Below are 23,326 nucleotides of genomic sequence, written 5' to 3'. Positions count from 1 at the left end.
TTTAAAGATTTTATTTATTTATTTGACAGACAGAGATCACAAGTAAGAAGAGAGGCAGGCAGGGAGAGGAGGAAGCAGGCTCCCTGCTGAGCAGAGTCCAATGCGGCGCTCGATCCCAGAACCCTGAGATCATCACCTAAGCCGAAGGCAGAGGCTTTAACCCACTGAGCCACCCAGGCGCCCTGGCCATCCTTTCTAAAGCAGCAACACCTACACATCTCTGCTTAATTTCTCCACTTTATTATCTTTCTGGCCCTTATTCCTAGCTGAAATAATCATATTACTTACTTATTATTGATCTCCCTGCATTAGAATGGAAATTCTACAGGAACACAGACTTCGTACGTTTTCTACATGATTACATCTCATCAGGGCCCATAACAGTGGGACAAAAGTAGTATCAGCAAGTGTCTGTTCTGTGAGGACTTTCTCTGCCACAAATCCACTCACTTCTCTTCAAAAAGATCTTCACCTCTTTATCGTATTAAATGTAACCATTTAAAATACTACTACTGTCTTTTCCTAACCTCCAGCAGATAGCAGCAGACCACAAGGAAACACAGACACAGAAGCAGGAAGATCAGTGTTATGGCGCTGTAGAGACACATGGCAGCCGCCCTTGTGGGGAGCGCAGAGCACCCAGAGACCCAGAATTACTCTGCTGTACACCTGAAACTGATGTAACATCACGTGTCAGTTACACACAAAGGAAAACACTAGACACAAACACAAGACACAAACACAAGAACAAGTCTGGGACTTCCGTGTGAGGGATCAGCAGTCCCAGGAATCCTGCTGTCATGTCCCGTCACTTAAAACTAGGTAAATTTTTAAATGATGACTTTGAATCAACAAGCTCTCCAGCTCCCTAATTCTCTGATTTATTTTCCATTATAACATTCCTTCTCTACCTGATGTTTTACGTATCTATATGTCTATATGTCTCCTACTAGAAGTTATTTGAGAGCAGGACAATCATTTGTTTTGTTCAATAGAGTATCCCCAGCATCTGGAACAAAGATTCTTAGCAAGCTCTCAATAAATATTTGTTTAGGGGTGCGTGGTGACTCAGTAGGTGGTGTCTGCCTTCTGCTGAGGTCATGATCTCAGGGTTCTGGGATCGAGCCCCACATCAGGCTCCCCACTCAGCAGGGAGTCTGCTTTTCCTCTGCCTCTGCCTCCCGCGCTAGTGCTGTCAAATAATACACAAAATATTTTTAAAATAAATAAATGTGTTTAATGAATAAATGCATGAAAAACAAAAGGCCAATTAAATTAAGGTCATTATAGTTAATTTAAATTCAATCATAAAAAATAATTTTCTTACAATATTTATCCAAGAAGATGAGGAGTTCTAATATTTAAATGAGCAAACTTTATCTAAAAAATTTTTTTACTCAGGTATAATTGCCATACAATATTAATATATTAGTTTCAGGTATACAACACAGTAATCTGACATCAGTGTATACACTGTGAACCGAGAAGCAGTTAGTTAACATCTGTCACGATACAGAGTTAACATGATGTTACTGAGTGTACATTACATCCCCATGGTCTACTTTACAACTGGAAATCTTTACCTTCCAATTTTCTTCACTCGCTTCATCCCCCTTTCAACACCTCTCTTTTCTGGCAACCTACAAGTCTATCCTCTGTACCTCTAAGTGTAGGTTTTTTTGTTTTTTAGGTTCCACATATAAGTGAAATGATGTGGTATCTGCCTCTCTCTCATTTCACTTAGCATGGACACAAATGTCAAGATTTCTTTTTTTTTTTTTTTTTTAATGGCTGGGTACTACTCCATTTTTTTTTTTTTAAGATTTTATTTATTTGACAGAGAGAGACAGCGAGAGAGGGAACACAAGCAGGGGAGTGGCAGAGGGAGAAGCAGGCTTCCCACCTAGCAGGGAGCCCGATGCAGAGCTTGATCCCAGGACCCTGGGATCATGACCTGACCCGAAAGCAGACACTCAATGACTGAGCCACCCAGGTGCCCCTGAGTACTACTCCATTGCATGTAGGTATCACATCTTCTTTATCCATTCATCCATCAATGAACTGTGGTTGTTTCTTTATTTTAGCTTTTGTAAATAGTGCTGCAATAAACAAAGGTGTGCATGTATCTTTTCAAATCAGTCTTTTTGTTTTCTTTGAATAGATATCCAGAAGGGGCTTGCTAGATCATATGGTAGATCTAATTTTAGTATTTTGGGGAATCTCCATACTGTTTTCCATAGTGGCCACACCAATTTATATTCCCACAAACAGTACACAAGGGTCTCTTTTCTCCACATCAAATCTTTCTCCTTTTTTTTTTAATTTTTCATTTTTTATAAACATATAATGTATTTTTATCCCCAGGGGTACAGGTCTGTGAATCGCCAGGTTTACACATTTCACAGCACTCACCATAGCACATACCCTCCCCAATGTCCACCCCCCACCCCCCTTTCAAGAACCCCCTCCCCCCAGCAACCCTCAGTTTGTTTTGTGAGATTAAGAGTCTCTGATGGTTTGTCTCCCTCCTGATCCCATCTTGTTTCATTTATTCTTTTCCTACCCCCCAAACCTCCCATGTTGCATCTCCACTTCCTCATATCAGGGAGATCATATGATAGTTTTCTTTCTCTGACTGACTTATTTCACCAAGCATGATACCCTCTAGTTCCATCCACGTTGTCGCAAATGGCAAGATTTCATTTCTTTTGATGGCTGCATAGTATTCCATTGTGTATGTATACCACATCTTCTTTATCCATTCATCTGTTGATGGACATCTAGGTTCTTTCCATAATTTGGCTATTGTGGACACTGCTGCTATAAATATTCGGGTGCACGTGCCCCTTCGGATCACTACGTTTGTATCTTTAGGGTAAATACCCAGTAGTGCAATTGCTGGGTCATAGGGTAGCTCTATTTTCAACTTTTTGAGGAACCTCCATGCTGTTTCCCAGAGCGGTTGCACCAGCTTGCATTCCCACCAACAGTGTAGGAGGGTTCACCGTTCTCCACATCCTCGCCAGCATCTATCATTTCCTGACTCATTAATTTTAGCCATTCTGACTGGTGTGAGGTGGTATCTCATTGTGGTTTTGATTTGTATTTCCCTGATGCTGAGTGATGTGGAGCATTTTTTTCATGTGTCTGTTGGCCATCTGGATGTCTTCTTTGCAGAAATGTCTGTTCATGTCCTCTGCCCATTTCTTGATTGGATTATTTGTACTTTGGGTGTTGAGTTTGATAAGCTCTTTATAGAGTTTGGATACTAGCCCTTTATCTGATATGTCGTTTGCAAATATCTTCTCCCGTTCTGTCAGTTGTCTTTTGGTTTTGTTAACTATTTCCTTTGCTGTGCAAAAGCTTTTGGTCTTGATGAAATCCCAATAGTTCATTTTTGCCCTTGCTTCTGTTGCCTTTGGCAATGTTCCTAGGAAGAAGTTGCTGCAGCTGAGGTTGAAGAGGTTGTTGCCTGTGTTCTCCTCAAGGATTTTGATGGATTCCTTTCTCACATTGAAGTCCTTCATCCATTTTGAGTCTATTTTCATGTGTGGTGTAAGGAAATGGTCCAATCTCATTTTTCTGCATGTGGCTGTCCAATTTTCCCAACACCATTTATTGAAGAGGCTGTCTTTTTTCCATTGGACATTCTTTCCTGCTTTCCACATCAAATCTTAATGATAGTCATTCTGATAGGTAGGAAGGAATGCCTTATTTTGTTTTGATCTGCATTTCCCTGATGATTAGTGATGTTAAGCATCTTTTCATATGTAGATCCTGGAAAAATGTCTGTTCAGATTCTTTTCCCGTTTTTTTTTTTTTTAAAGAGTCCTTCATTTGAGAGAGAGAGAGTGAGAGCACACACATGTGCACAGGCAGGAGGGACAGAGGGAGAGAGAGAATTTCAAGCAGACTCCCCGCTGAGCATGGAGCCCAATGCAGGGCTTGATCCCAGGACCCACAGATCATGACCTGAACTAAAATGAAGAGCCAGATACACAACTGACTGAGCCACCCAGTTGCCCCTTCTGCTCATTTTTAAGTGATTATTTTTGTCATCAAGTTGTACGAATTCCCTTTTTTTTTTTTTTTTTTTTTGGATATCAACTCATTATATATATGATTTGCAAATATCTCATCCTGGTCAGTAGTTTGCCTTTTCATTCTACTGATGGGCTTCCTTCACTGTTCAGAAGCTTTTCAGTTAGATGCCGTTTCATTGGCTTATTTTTCCTTTTGATGCCTTTGCCTTTAAGTCATATCCAAGAAAATGTCGCCAATGTCAAGGAGTTTATGACCTACTTTTCTTCTGGGTGTTTTATGGTTTCAGGTCATACATTCAAGTCTTTAACCCATTTTGAGTTTATTCTGTGTTTGGCATAAGAAAGTAGCACAGTTTCCTTCTTTTGCATGGTACTGTCCAGTTTTCCCAACATCATCTACTGAAGAGAATTTTTCCCATTGCATATTCTTCCCTCCTTTGTCATAGATTAATTAACCATATAACCATGGGTTTACTTCTGGATGCTCTACTCTGTTCCTTTGATCTATGTGTCTATTTTTGTGCCAGTGCCATATTCTTTGATTACTAGAGCTTTGTAGCATGTCTTAAAATCTGAGATTGCAATACCTACAGCTTTGTTCTTCAACACAGAGGATAATGCCATTTTTAAAAAACAGTTTTACTTCTTCCTTTCCAATTTGGATGCCTTTTCTTTTTCTTGACTAACTGCTGCGGCTAAGACTTCCAATACTATGTTGAATAAAACTGGGGAATGTAGTCATCCTTGTCTTGTTCCTAATCTTAGAGAAAAAGATTTTAGCTTTTCATGGTTGAATATTATTTTAGCTGTGGGTTTGTCATATATGGCTTTTATTATGGTAAGGTATTCACCCTCTATACACACTTTGTGGAGCATTATCATAAATGAATGAATTTTTCATATTCTCTTTCTGCCTCTATTGAGATAACCATGATTTTTATCTTCAATTTTTTTAATGTGGTATATCACAGTGTATCACATTATTTTGTAGATGCTGAACTATCTTGCCATCCCTGAAATGAATGCCATTTGACCATGGTGGATGATCCTTCTTATGTATTTTATAATCTGATTTGCTAACATTTTGTTGCGCATTTCTGCATATAAGTTCATCAAGGAAATTGGCCTGTAATGTTCTTTGTGTAGTGTCCTCTGGTTTTTGTATTGGGGTAATGCTAGCCTCATAAAATGACTCTGGAAGCATTCCTTCCTCTTCCATTTTTTGGGAGGGGGGGAAGAGTTTGAGAATAATGTGTATTAAATACTCTGAATGTTTAGTAAAATTCACCAATGAATCCAACAGATTCTAGACATTGTTGCTAAGTTTTGGATCACTGATTCAATATCATTACTATTTAAATTTTCTATTTCTTCATGATTCAGTCTTGGTAGGTTGAATGTTTCTAGGAATCTATCCATTTCTTGTAGGTTGTTCAGTTTGCTTGTGCATAACTGTTCATAGTGACTGTCATGATTCTTCATATTTCTATTGTATCAGTTGTAACTTCTTTCATTCTGATTTTATTTGAGCCCTTTCTCTTTTTTTTCTTGGTGAGTCTACCTAAACATGTGTCGATTTTATCTTTTTATGGAATCAGCTCTTCATTTCACCGATCTTTGCTATTATCTTTTTAGCCTCTATTTCACTTATTTCCACTCTGATCGTTATTATTTCCTTCCTTCTACTATCTTTGGGTTAGTAAAACTTGCTCTTCTTTTCCAGTACCTTTGGGTGTAAAGTTAAGCTGTTTGGGATTTTTCTTATTTCTTAAGGTAGGCCTGTATGGTTATGAAATTCCCTCTTATAACTGCTTTTGCTACACCCTATACATTTTTGCTATGTCACATTTGTTTTCATTTGTCTCGAGGTATTTTTTAATTTCTCCTTTGCTTTCTTCAATGACCTCTTTGTTATTCAGTAGCTTGTTGCTTAAGCTCCTTGTTTTTATGGCTTTCTTAGTTTTCTTCTTATAATTAATTTCTAGTTTCATACTATGGTGGTTGAAAAACACACTTAATTTCAATATTGTTAAATTTATTGAGATTTTTTTGTGGCCTAACATGTTATTTATCCTGGAGAAAGTACCTTGTGCATGTGAGAAGAAATGTATTCTGCTTCTTTTGAATGTAATATTCTGTGTATAGCTCTTAACTTAGTATTGTAGTTTTAATTTTATAACATTGGTCTTTTGACCTGTTAGCTTTATAAATGATTATAAATGATTAATTCACTACCTTCACTATATATTTACCTTTTCCAGTGAGATTTTCACTTTCATATGTTTTCTTGTCATTAATTAGTACCATTTCTTTTCAGCTTAAAGAATCCCCCTGAGAGTTTCTCATGAGGCTAGTTTAGCAGTAATGAAGTCCCTTACTTTTGCTATATGGAAACTCTTCATCTCCTTCAATTCTGAATTATAACCTTACTGGGTAGAGTATTCTTGATTGCAATTTCTTTTTCATTTAGTACTCTGAATATGTTCTGCCTCTCCCTTCTGCCTGGCAAAGTTTCTGCTGAGAAATCTGCTGATAGCCTATGGGTTTATCTTGTATGTAACAAGTTATTTCTCTCTCGTTGCTTTTATAATTCTCTATCTTTAACTTTTGACATTTTAATTATACTATATTTTGGTGTGATTCTCTTTGGGTACTTCTTACTTGAAATTCTCTGGACTTCCTGGGTATAGATGTCTGTTTACTTCCCCCAGGTTAAGGAAATTTTCAGCCATTCTAATTTGTTTTTCTGCCTCCTCTTCTTCTGTGACTCCTATAATGAGAATGTTACTCCACCTGAAATTGACCCAGAGGTCACTTATGTTATCTCCATTTTTTAAAAAAACTCTTTTCTTTTTGCTGCTCTGTCCAGGTGAATTCCATTGCTCTGTAGTCTAGCTCACTGTCTGACCCACTCTTCTGATTCATCCAGTCTGCTGTTGAACCCCTTTAGTGTATTTCTAAATTAACTTATTCTACCTCAGGTCTGAGACTTCCATTTGGTATTTTCTCTTTGCTGCAATTCTTACTGTGTTCATCCATTCTTCCCCCAAGTCTAGTAAGCATCCTTCTGACCATTACTTTGAACTACTTATCAGGTAATTTATTTATTGTCATTTCATTAAGGTCTTTTTCTGGGGTTTTGTCTTCTTCTTTCATTTGAAGATATTCCTCTGTCACATTTTGCCTGATTTTCTGTGTTTTATTTTGTTTTTTTCCTATGTATTAGGCAAAACAGCTACCTTTCCCAAACTTGAAGTAGTAGCCTTGTGCAGGTGATCTGTGAGGCTGAGAAGCACAATCCCCTCTGGCCACTGGTGCCAGGTGCTCAAATGGAGTGCCAAGTGTGGGCTACGCACACCTGCTGGCTGTGGTGAGGTCTCAGATGTGGCACTGGAGGGGCAGGGCACTCACCTGGCAAGCTGGGGTGGGGTTACAGCTATGGCTAGGGATGGATGGGAGGCTTGCTCAGATGGCTGTGGTGCACCTGTGTTATGGGGGGTTGGGGTGTGCTCAGGTTATAGGAAGATTGCCAAAACGGTGACTGTCAAAGGAGAATGGGATTGCAAAAATGGCCCCTGCTAGCACTTCTAGCCCAGAAAGAGTCCCAAAAGGTTCCTGCTTCTCTGGCATTCATTTTAAAAATAGTAAGTGGGTCTCCTTTACACGTGGCCCAGCCACTTTTCAAGGTGCAGCTTTTGCTCTGGGTCCCAGGGTGAGCTGAGTGTGCATGCAAACCCTTTATGAGCAGGTTCTCCATTGCCTAGGTTCTATGGATTTCCTGGACATAATTCCCATTGTTTCCCATTTTGGTGGCTCCTCTCTTTGGTGCAGAACCCAAGGACTGGGGTGCCTGATGTGAGCAACATTCTTTACTCCTCATGTAGTTTCCACATTTTTAAGATCCTTCCTGTTTGTGGGTGGCTGCACCAGGGGTGGGGTTTTTGATGAGAGCTGGCCTCTCTCTCTCCTCTACCTATCTCCATGTTGCCTTTATCCTCTGTTGTGGAGATACTGTCTGTCTAGTTCTCAGAACTCTTCCAGAGGCAATTATTGCACATATAGCTGTGGGTCTGTTGTATCTGTGGGAGGGAGGCAGTTCAGGATCTTCCTACACCTCTATCTTCTCTAAAAAACTTCTATAGAATACCCCATTTTCTCCAATATTCCCCATAAAAATGTCATTATGTAGTAGAACCCACACATCAACCAGCCAGTCACTATTTCCACAGGACCATACTAAAAATAATTGGTTTCATTTTCTTTTATCTCACCGAAAATTGGAAAATATCTTGAATTGCTGTAATAAATGGTAACATTTTCTTTCTAAAAGCCATTCCAAAGTAGGTATGAGTTCTATTTCTTCTACATCACCTATTTTAGTAACCTGCAAATATAAAGCACAAAAATCATGGCTTTATTTCTTTAAAAAATATGCACTATTTTCAAGAAATTAAGAAAGCCTGTGTTTGCCTCATAACTACTTGCTTTCATAATTAAGCTTGTTCTATAGATGACCTCCACCACTTCATCTATACCCAAACTTGATTTCCCTTCCCACACTGATTCAATACTTGCCATTTTCTAAGGCTATTTCTCATGCTCCAATAGAGAAAGAATAAGAGAAACTTCTTCCTCACTCTTAGATACTTCTCACAAATATCTGTTCATTTTTCATTCTCATAGTCTATACATTTTCTGTAAATGTAATATCTATGAGCTCAATTTTAATTACAGGGGCATAGTAGTTCCAAAGGGACTAATTATCCCATTACCAAGATACCGTATTTTGACAACCAAGAACCACAGGCCTTTATCAAGGAATTCCCTTCCCCAGAGTCACTCTTCCCCATCTGATTGTTAACATTTTCTTCAATTTCTTCTGGAAATAAAAGTATGCCTATATCAGCACATATGTACTTATGTGCACATTTTTATTTATATAGAAGTTGTTCCTCCCACTTTCAGTTGATAATACACATCAGCGATATCTCCACATCCACACCTACAGATCTGCTTCATTCAGGTGTGGTCTTGCCCATGCTCAAATACTCTCCCAGCTGGGAGGCTGGGAGAGTAGCGGGAAGCAGAGAGACACTAAGAAAATGCTCAAAACAAGTAATTCTATAATTACAATTTGCGATAAGTATCAGAGTGTCGTGTAAGAGTATAATAGGGGGTTTGTACATCTGGCAATGAAGTTTCTGACAAACCTGAGAAAACGCTTTTTTCTTTTAACTATTATAATTCCTATATGTCAGCAAAACCCTGTAGTCTAGTTTTCTTAAAAAAAAAAAAAAACTACACTTGGGGTGCCTGTGTGGCTCAGTTGGGTTAAAGCCTCTGCCTTTGGCTCAGGTAGTGATCTCAGGGTCCTGGGCTCTTTGTTCAGTGGGGGCCTGCTTCCCTTCCTCACTCTCTGCCTGCCTCTCTGCCTGCTTGTGATCTCTGTCTGTCAAATAAATAAATAAAGTCTTTTTAAAAAAAACTACACTTAATAAAGTATTTGAGATAAAAATTATTAAAATTGAATCCTTAAACCTTTATATCTATAAAAAAAGAGAAAAAAACTTGCTGTTAAGTAAGTTTCTCCCAAAGAAGATTTTTTTTTTAAAGATTTTATTTATTTGACAGAGATCACAATTAGGCAGGGAGGCAGGCAGAGAGAGAGAGGGAAGCAGGCTCCCTGTTGAGCAGAGAGCCCAATGCAGGGCTCAATCCCCAGACCCTGAGATCACGACCTGAGCCGAAGGCAGAGTCTTTAACCCACTGAGCCACCCAGGTGCCCCTCTCCCAAATAAGATCTTAAACATAAACTATCCCTCAAATGACCAGGTTTACCTGAAACACGCAAAGATATTCTAAATTGAATAATATTTTTCCATTATGATTCTAAAAGCTGAAAACACATATTCTATATTACCTTTGAGATAAATGATGCAGTAACAATCCAAAATTCTTTGCACTGTCTAGCTCTGTGGGCAGAGACCACCTGAAGATCATATGGATTATAGAGAATTTGACGATTTTTCCGAGGAAGGCAATATACAAATTCTCCATCATCTATTAAAGGTTCCTGAGGTTAAAAAAATTTTAATTAACTTGACCAAATGAAGTAATAAAATAGCTGAACAACAGATCACTCAGTAAATTGAAACAATTTTAGATTAAAATTAAGAGTAATATCACTGAAGAAAGCTAACATCAAATTATGTCCAAAGTTCCACAAGATCAATCTTATGAAATATTTAAAATATGTATTTTCGTTCTTACACTGTGGTGAAGCAACATTCACAAAAACTCCTCTATGTGTCTCCTAATGCGTGCTTATTCACACAAAGAACTTGGCAACGTATCTTTAACACACATGCCCCACGGCCAGTCAGTCTGCCAATATCAGAAGCTTTTCGAGCATGTTAATCATTTGTTTTGATAATGATGGTGGCTTAGTATTATAATAATAACTACTATTTGTGAAGTAAATAATAAATATTTGATAAGTAATAAGTGTTTCATATACATTATTCACCAGAATTTAATCTCTTAAATTTAATCTTTTAAAGTACCCGCAGGGTTTATGATCATTTTAGCTCATTAAACAGATGCACAAGTTAATATTTTGAGGAATGAGGCAATTTGGGGAAAGTCCTAAAGACAGGAAGGGCAGGTTGAGATGGGAATGCGAGTCACACTGAAGCTGGGCTCCGAGACCCCGCATTATTACTGGAGCCTCTTTCTTACTCACCAGCCATTCCTGAGAAACCAGCCACTTCATATTAAGAAAATATTTTACATGAAATTTATTTTTTTCACCTTTGAGACTTTCTAATTATTGGAATTTATAAATTTCAGACCCATTTTTACTTCTTAAAACAATTTGTGTCCTCGTTGAAGAATGTCACTGTTTCTCCCTAATTGTCCCAGGTGCTCACTGCCTTGTTTATTTTCAGGATTTATTTATTGGGGGAGAGGGGCACAAGCGGAGGGACAAGCAGACTCCCCACTGAACGTAGAGCCTGACATGGGGCTCAATCCCATGACTCTGAGAACACAACCTGAGCAGAAACCAAGAGTCAGACACTCAACCGACTGCACCCACCGGGTGCCCCGCACAGTCTTCTTTTGACCACTGAGAGGATATGAACCTGGAAACCTTAAGAAACAAGTTTAAAACTACAAGTAAAATGAAATAAGCCTCAGGTGATGATTTGTATAGTACATGGTTTGGTTACAGTTATGTGGCCACTTGAGCCATTTTTGTTCTGATTACATTACAGGAAGTTGAGGATACTAGAAACTTTTTTTTTTTTTTAAAGATTTTTAAATTCATGTATTTGACAGAGAGAGGGAGGGAGATCACAAGTAGCCAGAAAGGCAGGCAGAGAGAGAGAGGGGGAAGCAGGCTCCCTGCTGAGCAGAGAGCCTGATGTGGGGCTCAATCCCAGGACTCTGAGATCATGACCTAAGTCGAAGGCAGAGGTTTACCCCACTGAGCCACCCAGGCTCCCCGAGGATACTAGAAACTTAATGTAGACACAATTATCCAAATGCGTCATGTATGTAATTAAATCATCCACTTACCAGAGGCATAATATATTCCAATGAAATTACTGGTTTTCAATTAAAAGCAAGTAATTTTTCGTATTCTTAATCCTTTCTTTATAAATAAATGAAACCTTACTTATCAGTGAGTCCAACATCTGGCTCAGCAATGTATTTTCTAAGCCACCATGCCTGCTACATGCCAGACACCAGGCCACCTGCATTCTTCATTTAATTTTCACAGCTCTCTAAGGTTAAGTACTATTATTTCCAATTTAAGCTCAAAGAAGCTGAAGCTCAGAGAGGTCAGGAACTTGCCTAAAACCACACAGTGAGCGTATAAACAGAGATGCAAAACTGGGCAACTCTGCTTCCATTATGCGTGGTTCCTTGCTTTACATTAATGCTACCTCTGACAATGATCCAAAGACCATTTCTCCTCCTGGTAACAGTCTAGTGCAGGGATCAGCAAACTCTGGCCAGGACTAGGTGCCTATTTCTATAAATAAAGTCTCATAGGAACAAAGCCACACCCATTTGGTTATATCTGTCTCCTGTTGCTTTCGCCCTACAGTGAGAGAGCTGAGTAATTACAACAGAGATCAGAGAGCCTGCAAAGCCTAAAATGCCACCTGACACTTCCCAGAAAAAAATTAGCTGGCCCCTGGTATAGAACAATGGTTCTTAATTGTGCATCAGAATCATCTGGAGAGCTTCATCAAGTATAGACCACTGGGTTCCACCCCCAGAGTTTCTGATCCACAGTCTGGGGTGGAGATGAGAGTATATATGGTGGATGAGCTCCCAGATGCTGTTGGTGTGATCTACCTGGGAACTGCCCTCTGAGAATCCTGGGTCTAAAAGTAGTTATGATCCTGCCCAATCTTCCATCTCCTGTCATGAAGAAGGGCACCAGAGGCAGACCTCACTCCTCATGGCTGCTCGTGCCCTCTGCATATGACCCAGCACATGCTAAACCTTCTCTAAAGAGGAAAGGATAAAGAAATACAAAGATAATGAGATAGAAAATTGGGTACCAGGCAGTAAGAACAAGGATACAATGTTAAAGTGAAATGATGCCCAATACTTTCATAAGCATTTACCATGAAACAATGATGATAATTTGATATTAATGTAGTAATGGCTAATTTTAATACAATATGTGAGTGAATGAAATTAAGATTAAGGTATAGTTTTAAATATTAACCTTTGTATTACAAAACTGGATAAAACAGAATACCTTTAGAATAACCTTGTGAGTTGCAATTTTGGAACTTTTGTGCTCCAAACAGTGCTGTGGTAACATCGTTTGCCAACCAAACTTTTCTCTTAGCCTTATAATATGTCTTGTCACATCATCATCCACTGGCTCTGGTTTAGAACATAAAAAAAGAAAGATCTAATGTAAGTGTGAGTATGGGCATCACTTAAGGATAATGTATAATATTCCAAATATTTCCACATAGAGAAAAAATTTAAATGGAAACTTATACTTACTTATACAAAGACTATATAATTGGAAGAGAAAATACAGCTTAAAATTTAATTTTAATACAAGCTGGAAAAAAGGAATATTTTCCATTTTAAAAAGAGATTACAAAAGACCTAATTCCACAATTACACAGGTAGTTGTCACAAGAAGGCCCTGGAACAGGAGCCAGTTAGAAGGCTTTTCTTTTTTTTTTTTTCTTTTTTTTTTCTTTTTTCTTTTTTTAAAGATTTTATTTATTTATTTGTCAGAGAGAGAGAGCATGCACTGGCAGATGGAGGCAGAAGGAGGCAGAGGGAGAAGCAGGCTCCCCGCCGAGCAAGGAGCCCGATGTTGGACTCGATCCGAGGACGCTGGGATCATGACCCGAGCCGAAGGCAGCCGCCCAACCAACTGAGCCACCCAGGCGTCCCAGAAGGCTTTTCTTAATAAAAGCTTAAGATGACGTGGAAGCAGTAGGATCAGGAAAAAAGTGATGACCATGCAAGGTGGAAATATTCTTCCCAAAGAGTCTCATGCAATACACTTCCCCCTCCTTCCTTTGTTCCTTCCTCTCTCCCTCCCTTCCCTCCCTCCTTCCTTTCTTCCAAGTAGACTCCACACCCAGCATGCAGCCCAATGTGGGGCTTGAACTCATAACCCTGAGGTCAAGACCTGAGCTGAGGTCAAGAGCTGGACACAACTAAGTGAGCCACCCAGGTGCCCCTCAGATCTTCTTTCTTGATCTCTTCGCAGCTAATAATTCTCTCCTTCTTGAAACATTCCCTTTTCTTGGCTTTTATTCACCATGCTCTACAATTTGTCCTCTTAGCCCTTCTGCTTTTCTTGATAAAACTAATCATGGGAAGAGAAGCAACCCAGAAACCATGCTGACAAAATCAACAATGCTAATAAGTTGTTCAGGATTTCTGGTTCTCTAGAAATCACAAACACCAACTGATAAAAACATCTTAACTCAGGACTAAACAGGACTTGAACTTTTGTATAAAACAAAGTCAGGACCAGTGTACAGTCCTACACAACCCTAAGAGTAAATTCTTCTTTTAATCTTGTGCTCTAGGCAACTCACCTGTCTCACCCTAGTCTGGGCCCTATCGATTCCTTACACAGGAAAGAAGTTTAAAATACTTAATTGAAAGGAAAGCTAGGGGCACCTGGACGGCTCAGTGGGTTAAAGCCTCTGCTTTCGGCTCAGGTCATGATCCCAGGGTCCTGGGATCGAGCCCCGCATCAGGCTCTCTGCTCAGCAGGGAGCCTGCTTCCCCCTCTTTCTCTGCCTGCCTCTCTGCCTACTTGTGATCTTTGCCTGTCGAATAAATAAATAAAATCTTTAAAAAAAAAAACCCTTTAAAAAAAAAAAAGAAAGGAAAGCTAGTTAATATTAGGTGTAGAAGAGAGAAGGGGAGGTGCCGACACTAACGTAAGCAACAGCACAAAGTATTTACGTCTAGCTGAGAGATAAGCCATACAGACTAGGATATAACAACGTACACCTATCGAAACCATGGTAGTGTGCTTACGACACAGGAAAACAGATCAGTAGAACCAAGTAGAGACCAGAAATAGGAACATTTACAAAAGACAATCTAGTAAGCGAAAAAAAGGTATTTCAAATCAGGAGAGCAATCACTAACTGTTCATAAATCATAATGGGAAAGTAGTTAGCCACTTAAAAAACTATGCAATTATATGCAAGTATAAACAACAGGTGAATTATAGGAGTACATGTGGAAACAGAAATTACAGAAAATACATGTTCCTGAAAAAGAATTAAAGCATGTTAAAAAAAATAAATTTGACTTCTTCAAACTTAGCAATTTATACAGCAGAAAAGCCACCATAAATAAATCTAAAGCATAATTATCAAGTTAGAATGTCTATAACCTATGTAAGAAGCTAGGGATTAACATCAAATATTTAAAGAGTTCCTCCCAACCACAAAGAAATAAACATTTTGATATAAAGATGAACAATTTATAGGAAAGACAAATGGCCAGTAAACATACCAAAAAATATTCAACCCCATTAGTAATCAGAAAATTGCAAATTAAAATTACAACAAAATAGCCATTCTCACCCATCAGACTTGCAGAAAATAAGTTAGGAAATATCCACTGCTGGCCAGGGTGTTCCTCCTATGCAACACTGCAAAAGCATAAATTAATGCATCCATTCTTGGTGGTGACCTGGCAGATTTAATGAACTGATAGAGACCATTGGAGAATGGAAGTGATTTATGACAAATTTAAAATAACGATTTTTCAGAGTAAGTAGTAAATTTAGGGAAAATATATATCCTCCAAAATGCTGGGGGGAAATTTTTCTAAAAAGCCAGATTAATTCAGAAATCAAAGATAGGGACACCTGGGTGGCTCAGTTGTTTAAGCAGCTGCCTTTAGCTCAGGTCATGATCCTAGGGTCATGGGATCAAGTCCCAAGTCAGGCTCCTGGCTCAGAAGGAAGCCTGCTTCTCCCTCTGCCTGCCACTCCCCCTGATTGTGCAACTCCCTCGCTCTCTGACAAATAAATAAATAAAATCTTAAAAAAAAGGAAGATAGAAAGAAAATCACAGGTATTTACTAAAATGAGACAATCCATTATGCACCTAACATGGCAGGGTTAGGCACGGTCCTAGCATGCTGGGTGCATGGTATGAGCCAGGACAGCAATTCTTTCTATCAGAACTACGAGGAGACTAGCCTGTATTCCACTTTCACGGTAAGTCAAGAATATAGGTACCAGAAGTAAGGTCAGAAAATTACAACTTTCAAGAGAAAGTCTTCCAGAAAAAAAACCATGGGGAAAAAAAGCAGCATAAAGACATTTATTTTGTCAGTGTAGACACAAGCCTCTATCTTCTGTTAGAGACGCAATGAAATCTCATCAGTGAACGGGCTGGACTCCCAGTGCCCTCCCCTTCTAATCCACAGCCTTGAAAAAGCACTATCACCAGACAGAATCTTCAATAGGAGTGACAGTGAAGACAGAGCTTAAGGAGGAGTTCCAGCATTTAAGGGTAAAATCACACATCTTTACGATGAAAATAAAACCTTTCTTTTCAGAAGTTGAAACAGGCATCTGGGTGGCTCAGGCAGTTAAGTGTCTGACTAGTGATGTCCGCTCAGATCATGATCTCAGGGTCGTTAAGACAGAGCCCATGTCGGGTTCTGCACTGGTCATGGCATCTGCATGGGACTCTTGCGCTCCCTCTGCCCCTTCCCTCACTCACTCTCTCTCCAAAAAAAAAAAAAAAAAGTTTAAAACAGAACTTCTGCTACCTTGGAGTCAGAGTGTAATTGATATTATCCCACCATGGGACCATGTCTTCATAATGAAAGATAATACATAAAAACTGTCAAATGAGCCGCATTGCTGGTAAGTACTGTGTCAGCTCCAAGAAGGGTCACAGCAGACTAGGGACCTCACTGAGAGCTTATAGAACTTGCATAAATATCGATCTTAACATAAGGCCTGAGGGGGGCAAAAAAAGAAAAAAGGACATTCTAGACAAAGAATCATCTTAAAAGAAAGAGACAAAGAGTAAATTCCAAAAGGACACATCAACATGAGTGATCTCAAAAGGACAGGTTACAAAAGGACACAATAAAACATCACATACGTGCATATTTCAAAGCTTTTACTTAAGTATAACATACACATGGATGGTACACATACCATCCATAGGCATACAGCCTGATGTGTTTTCAGACATTAATATACCTTGGAGCCAGCGCACCCATCATGAAAGAAAGCATCACCAGCACTCCTGAGGTCTGCCTTGAACCTTGCCCAGTTACTATTACCACTTCAGTCCGTTCCCACAAAAGTCACCACTATCCTGCTTTCTCAGATTAGAGATTAATTTTTCCAAGTGTTTACTCTATAGAAGTAGAATCGTACCATGTGTATTCTTCTCCATCCAGCTTATTCTGGTTAACAGGGTGTGTGCTTCTGCACAAAATAATGCCACATGTTTTATGGATGTATTAGTTGTCTATTGATGTGTGAGCAACTGTCCTAAAATTTAGAGGTTTAAAACAAAAAGAATTTTTTTCACAATTTCTACAGGTGAGTAGTTCAGTTTCCCATAAGGTTGCAGTCAAAACGCTGAAGGCTCTCCCGGGGCTGGAGGACCCTCTCCCACACAGACATGCTGATATGCCGGAGATCTCAGCTCTTTGTCCAGTGGACCCCTCTATAGGGCCACGTACATGTGTCACAGGAGAGCACACAGGAGAAGGGATCTCTCTAGGCCTATCATGACTTCATGACTTCGTCCTGGAGGGCACACGGCATCGTTCCACCATGTTCTACTTTGTACAACTGCAAACTATCACATCCACTTTATTATTAGTTAGAAATGAGTCACTAAAGTCTGGCCTTTGTTTAAAGGGAGAGGAGTAAGGCTCTGGCTTTTGAAGGAAGGAGCGTCAAAACATATGTGACGAATTTTTAAACTCCCACAATGGACAAATATAAATGTAGACAATACATAAAACCATCCATGGAAAGGACAGTCGCCCATGTAAGTGTGACTGTCAGCTGGTCCTACTGTTAACTGTCGACATGGAGTGCAGAGAGGAGCGCCCTGAGCTACTCACTTTACTTTGGTACCTGCTCTCCACTGCCGTGTAACAGATTACTGCAAACTGGGTGTTTGTTATCCCACAGTGTCCAGAGGTCAGGTACCTAGCAAATTTTAGCTGGGTCCTCTGCCTAGGGCTTCACAGGGCTGACATGAACATGCTGGCTGATGACGCCCTCATCCAGAGACATTGGCTCCAAGCTCCCCTCGGTTGCTGGCAGAACTCATTTTCTTTGTGGCTGCATGACTGAGATCCCTGTTTTCCGGCTAACAGTAGGCCCAGGTACTACTGTAGGCTACAGAAGTCTAGTTTGGGGTCCTTGCCCCAGGGCCCTCTCCACACATGGCCATCTTCCCCTTCAAAGACACCAGCGTGGCATCTGCTACTGCTCTGGTCTCTTTTAAAGGCTCATCAGATTAGGGCAGGCTCACCCAGGAAAACCTCCTTTTACAACCTTATTATACCTCAGAAATGCCACACAGACTGACCTCACCCAGGAGTAGCGCTCCATCGTACTCACAGCTGCGGCTCACATTCGCCGAGAGGGGTGGAGACAAAGCCTGTAAGTTTTGTGCCATTGGAGGCATTCATAATAGTGACTATCTTCTTTTCAGAAAAAGGCCTGTTTAACTGAGGGGCCCAGAAGTCTACATTTCAATAGCTTTATGACTAATCTGGCTTGGACCATGGTAAATCAGTGAAACGTAGAAAAGTTTCCCTTTTCCTGTCAAACTTAAGATACTAATACAAATGAGAATTTCAGGTATATTATCATATGGTTTCACTTACTTATGGAACATAAGGCACAGCATGGAGGACATTAGAAGAAGGAAGGGAAGATTGAAGGGGGGGAAATTGGAGGGGGAGATGAATGATGAGAGACTATGGACTCTGAGAAACAAACTAAGGGTTTTAGAGGGGAGGGGTTGGGGAGGGGGTGAGCCTGGTGATGGGTATTAAGGAGGGCACGCACTGCATGGAGCACTGGGTGTTATACACAAACAATGAATCTTGGAACACTACCTCAAAAGCTAATGATGTACTGCATGGTGACTAATGTAACATAATACATAAATAAATAAATAAGAATTTCAGGTATAAAGAAAGTACAACCTGGAAAACATGAGAAAAATCAGTTTAAATGAATTATTTATTTGGGGAATTAAACCCTGTGTTAGAAAAAGACACAAAAGAATTAAATATAATGATACCACAAAGTTTTACTAAAAGGTAAAAGTTTTACTAAAGTTTTACTAAAGTTTTACTAAAGTTTTACTAAAAGGATAAAACAAAGCCATACAACTTTATTTAAATTCTATAACCATAGCCTTCAGAGATTGTTCCTAATTAAGAACATAGGGTACAGACAAAAGTCCGTCAACTTTTCAATCTATTGATATTCTGGGTTTTCAAAAAGATTTTTAAAAAGCTAACAGTTCTTTAAGCAACCAAACACATAAAACTCAGTAAGACTATTTCTTCTAAAGTCAGTGTCCTACTCAAACACATAAAACCACAGAATTATCTGAAAAAAAATGTCATGTCTTCCAAACAAGCTGCCTACCTGTTGTATCGTAGGACACAAGCCTTTTCTTCTTAACTTTTGGACAAGGGTGAGTCTGATCCTTTTTTCCCTTTGATTTCTCTTTCTTCTTAGGAGAAACTGGTTCTGAAGGATCTTGCTGAGTTCCAGTTTTTTGGAAGTAATCTGAAAATAAAAGCATTATTAACTGAGTAACCAGCTATAAATAATACCACAGCCATTCTCCATGCCAGGCCATACAGGGGATCATGACACAGTGTCAGTTTTTAAGAGCACAGGGTCTGAGTCAGATGCCTTCATTCCAACCAGTTACAAGCTTTGCCACTCAGTGCTGTGATTTACTCTGTAAGTAGCCCGTCAGCCTTTTTTACCCACTCGTGAAATGGGGACTGTTATAGTGAGAACCTCATAGAGTGTTACAAGGATTAAGTTAGTTAATATGTTTAAAGCATACAGTCAGGGGCGCCTGGGTGGTTCAGTCAGTGAAGCATCCACCTTTGGCTCAGGTCATGATCTCCAGGTCCTGGGATGGAGTTCTGCCTTAGGCTCCCTGCTCAGTGGGGAATCTGCTTCTCCCTCTGCCCCTCCCCCTGCTTGTGCTCACTCTCCCTCTCTGTCTCTCTCAAATGAATAAAATATTTTTTAAAAAGCACACAGTAAGTACTTACAAAGATAAATATTAATTCCATCATTACAATAAATGTGAATTCTCGTGTGAAAAACATTAACAAAAGCTTTTTATCAGGGAGGGCCTACTCTCCCCAGAGTACAGCCCCGTCATTCTGGTGGCTGACACAACACCCCGCCCCACTCTCTAAACACCCTCTCATCTCTAGTGCGCTTCAATCAACCCCTCCCAAGATCACCCCCGAGAGCCCGTCATCACCAGTCTCTCCTTCCAGCCTACTTGGCACTCCCGACATCACCATTTTTTTCTTGACGTCATTGGCACCTCCAGTTCACGGCCCCATGACTTTCTACCCATTACCCCTCTGCTTCTTTGCATCTTTCTCTTGATCCCCCTGAAATTATGTTGTCTTTCAATGACACTCTTGCCAGAGCCTCAACTCTCACTCTTGATCTCATCTCCGTGGCAGAACAGCGGCCCTGGAAGATGCCAGCTCTACGTGCTCGGTGTGCCTGCATCTGCACACCTCAGAGCTGTTACACAAAGGCCCAAACGGGAGTGGATTGGTAACTTCCGAAATCGACTTTATCACAAATGGCCCCTGAACACTAATGTGAAATCTTACAATTTGCCTGGCTCCCTTGCTCTTCTGGCTTTGAACGGCTCGCTCAGATGCACCTCAAACCCCAGCACCTTCACCTTCCCACCCCTCCACTTCGACGGATCTTCATGCCTACTACCCAGGGCATGCAAAGGCATCAGACGGGAATTCCTTCAATGTGCTTGTGCTAAGTAAGCCAACGAACCCACCCCAGCAGCATCCTTTCCTCCTGCCCCATTAGGGAGGTGTTTCTCCTCCCATCCAAATCAATCCTTTCCACCCTTGTTTTCAACCCAACCCCTCATGCCTACACTACTGTTTATTCCTCTTCCCCTTCGCATATCAAGCTCCCACCATCAAGCCTGAGCTGCCAGCAAGCCTCACCCATTCCTAGACAATGTTTCCCTCTAGTTGGTGAATTCTATCTCGCCTTTCTTCACAGTCATACTTCTCAAAAGAGTTGCATGTGCTCACTATTCTATTTCTTCATCTACTCCCACTTCCTAATCTAGTCTAGTTGAGTTTCAGACCTCCACTTAAATAGCACTCAAGTGACCATATAAATTCAATGGGCATTTTCAGTCCCCATTTGACTGAACAATATTACTTTCGACTGCTCCTTCTTTTTGTAAAATTGAGATATAATTGACAAATAAAATTATTAGTTTCACCTATACAACATAGTATAATATTTGTACATATTGCAAAAAGATCATCACAACATTCATCACATAGTTGCAATTTTTTAATTTATTTTTTAAATTAATTTATTTATTTTAATAAACATATAATGTATTTTTATCCCCAGGGGTACAGGTCTGTGAATCGCCAGGTTTACACATTTCACAGCACTCATCATAGCACATACCCTCCCCAATGTCCATATCCCCACCACCCTCTCCTGTCCTCCCTCCCCCCAGCAACCCTCAGTCTGTTTTTTGAGATTCAGTCTTTTATGGTTTGCCTCCCTCCCAGTCCCATCTTCTTTCATTTTTTCTTTTCCTACCCCCCCAACCCCCCGACATTGCATCTCCACTTCCTCGTATCAGGGAGATCATATGATAGTTTTCTTTCTCTGACTGACTTATTTCCCCAAGCATGATACCCTCTAGTTCCATCCACGTCATCGCAAATGGCAAGATTTCATTTCTTTTGATGGCTGCATAGTATTCCATTGTGTATATATACCACTTCTTCTTTATCCATTCATCTGTTGATGGACATCTAGGTTCTTTCCATAGTTTGGCTATTGTGGACATTGCTGCTATAAACATTCAGGTGCATGTGCCCCTTCGGAGCACCACGTTTGTACCTTTAGGATATATACCCAGTAGTGCAATCGCTGGGTCATAGGGTAGCTCTATTTTCAGTTTTTTGAGGAACCTCCACACTGTTTTCCAGAGTGGTTGCATCAGCTTGCATTCCCACCAACAGTGTAGGAGGGTTCCCCTCTCTCCACAACCTCGCCAGCATCTGTCATTTCTTGACTTGTTAATTTTAGCCATTCTGACTGGTGTGAGGTGGTATCTCATTGTGGTTTTGATTTGTATTTCCCTGATGCCGAGTGACGTGGAGCATTTTTTCATGTGTCTGTTGGCCATCTGGATGTCTTCTTTGCAGAAATGTCTGTTCATGTCCTCTGCCCATTTCTTGATTGGATTATTTGTTCTTTGGGTGTTGAGTTTGCTAAGCTCTTTATAGATTTTGGATACTAGCCCTTTATCTGCTATGTCGTTTGCAAATATCTTCTCCCGTTCTGTCAGTTGTCTTTTGGTTTTGTTAACTGTTTCCTTTGCTGTGCAAAAGCTTTTGATCTTGACGAAATCCCAATAGTTCATTTTTGCCCTTGCTTCTGTTGCCTTTGGCGATGTTCCTAGGAAGAAGTTGCTGCGGTTGAGGTCAAAGAGGTTGCTGCCTGCGTTCTCCTCAAGGATTTTGATGGATTCCTTTCTCACATTGAGGTCCTTCATCCATTTTGAGTCTATTTTCATGTGTGGTATAAGGAAATAGTCCAATTTCATTTTTCTGCATGTGGCTGTCCAATTTTCCCAGCGCCATTTGTTGAAGAGGCTGTCTTTTTTCCATTGGACATTCCTTCCTGCTTTGTTGAAGATTAGTTGGCCATAGAGTTGAGGGTCTATTTCTGGGCTCTCTATTCTGTTCCATTGATCTATACGTCTGTTTTTGTGCCAGTACCATACTGTCTTGATGATGACAGCTTTGTAATAGAGCTTGAAGTCTGGAATTGTGATGCCACCACCTTTGGCTTTCTTTTTCAATATTCCTTTCGCTATTCGAGGTCTTTTCTGGTTCCATATAAATTTTAGGATTATTTGTTCTATTTCTTTTAAAAAAATGGATGAGATTTTGATAGGGATTGCATTAAATGTGTAGATTGCTTTAGGTAGAATAGACATTTTCACAATATTTGTTCTTCCAATCCATGAGCATGGAACACTTTTCCATTTCTTTGTGTCTTCCTCAATTTCTTTCATGAGTACTTTATAGTTTTCTGAGTATAGATTCTTTGCCTCTTTGGTTAGGTTTATTCCTAGGTATCTTATGGTTTTGGGTGCGATTGTAAATGGGACTGACTCCTCAATTTCTCTTTCCTCTGTCTTGTTGTTAGTGTAAAGAAATGCGACTGATTTCTGTGCATTGACTTTATATCCTGACACTTTACTGAATTCCTGTACAAGTTCTAGCAGTTTTGGAGTGGAGCCTTTTGGGTTTTCCACATATACTATCATATCATCTGCAAAGAGTGATAGTTTGACTTCTTCTTTGCCAATTTGGATGCCTTTAATTTCTTTTTGTTGTCTGTTTGCTGAGGCTAGGACTTCTAGTACTATGTTGAACAGCAGTGGTGATAACGGACATCCTTGCCATGTTCCTGA

At 40.0% G+C, this 23,326-nt stretch overlaps 1 protein-coding gene across 1 annotated transcript in view; it reads right to left on the bottom strand.

Annotated features, from left to right (window-relative positions):
- DNAH14 (dynein axonemal heavy chain 14) overlaps positions 1-23,326 on the bottom strand; it is a gene marked incomplete at both ends in the record, with an annotated part of 406,864 nt that overhangs the window by 364,511 nt on the left and 19,027 nt on the right. The window contains 4 exons of the mRNA XM_080824495.1: positions 8,315-8,427; positions 9,964-10,116; positions 12,823-12,953; positions 19,222-19,365. Coding sequence (XP_080680621.1) covers positions 8,315-8,427; positions 9,964-10,116; positions 12,823-12,953; positions 19,222-19,365 — 541 coding nt within the window. The remainder of the gene's footprint in view (positions 1-8,314; positions 8,428-9,963; positions 10,117-12,822; positions 12,954-19,221; positions 19,366-23,326) is intronic.

This window comes from Martes martes (genome assembly GCF_963455335.1).
Source record: "Martes martes genome assembly, chromosome: 15".
Classification (NCBI taxonomy): Eukaryota; Metazoa; Chordata; class Mammalia; order Carnivora; family Mustelidae; genus Martes; species Martes martes.
Note: the sequence above shows the minus strand (reverse complement) of the source record. Positions and strands in the feature narration are given on the sequence as shown.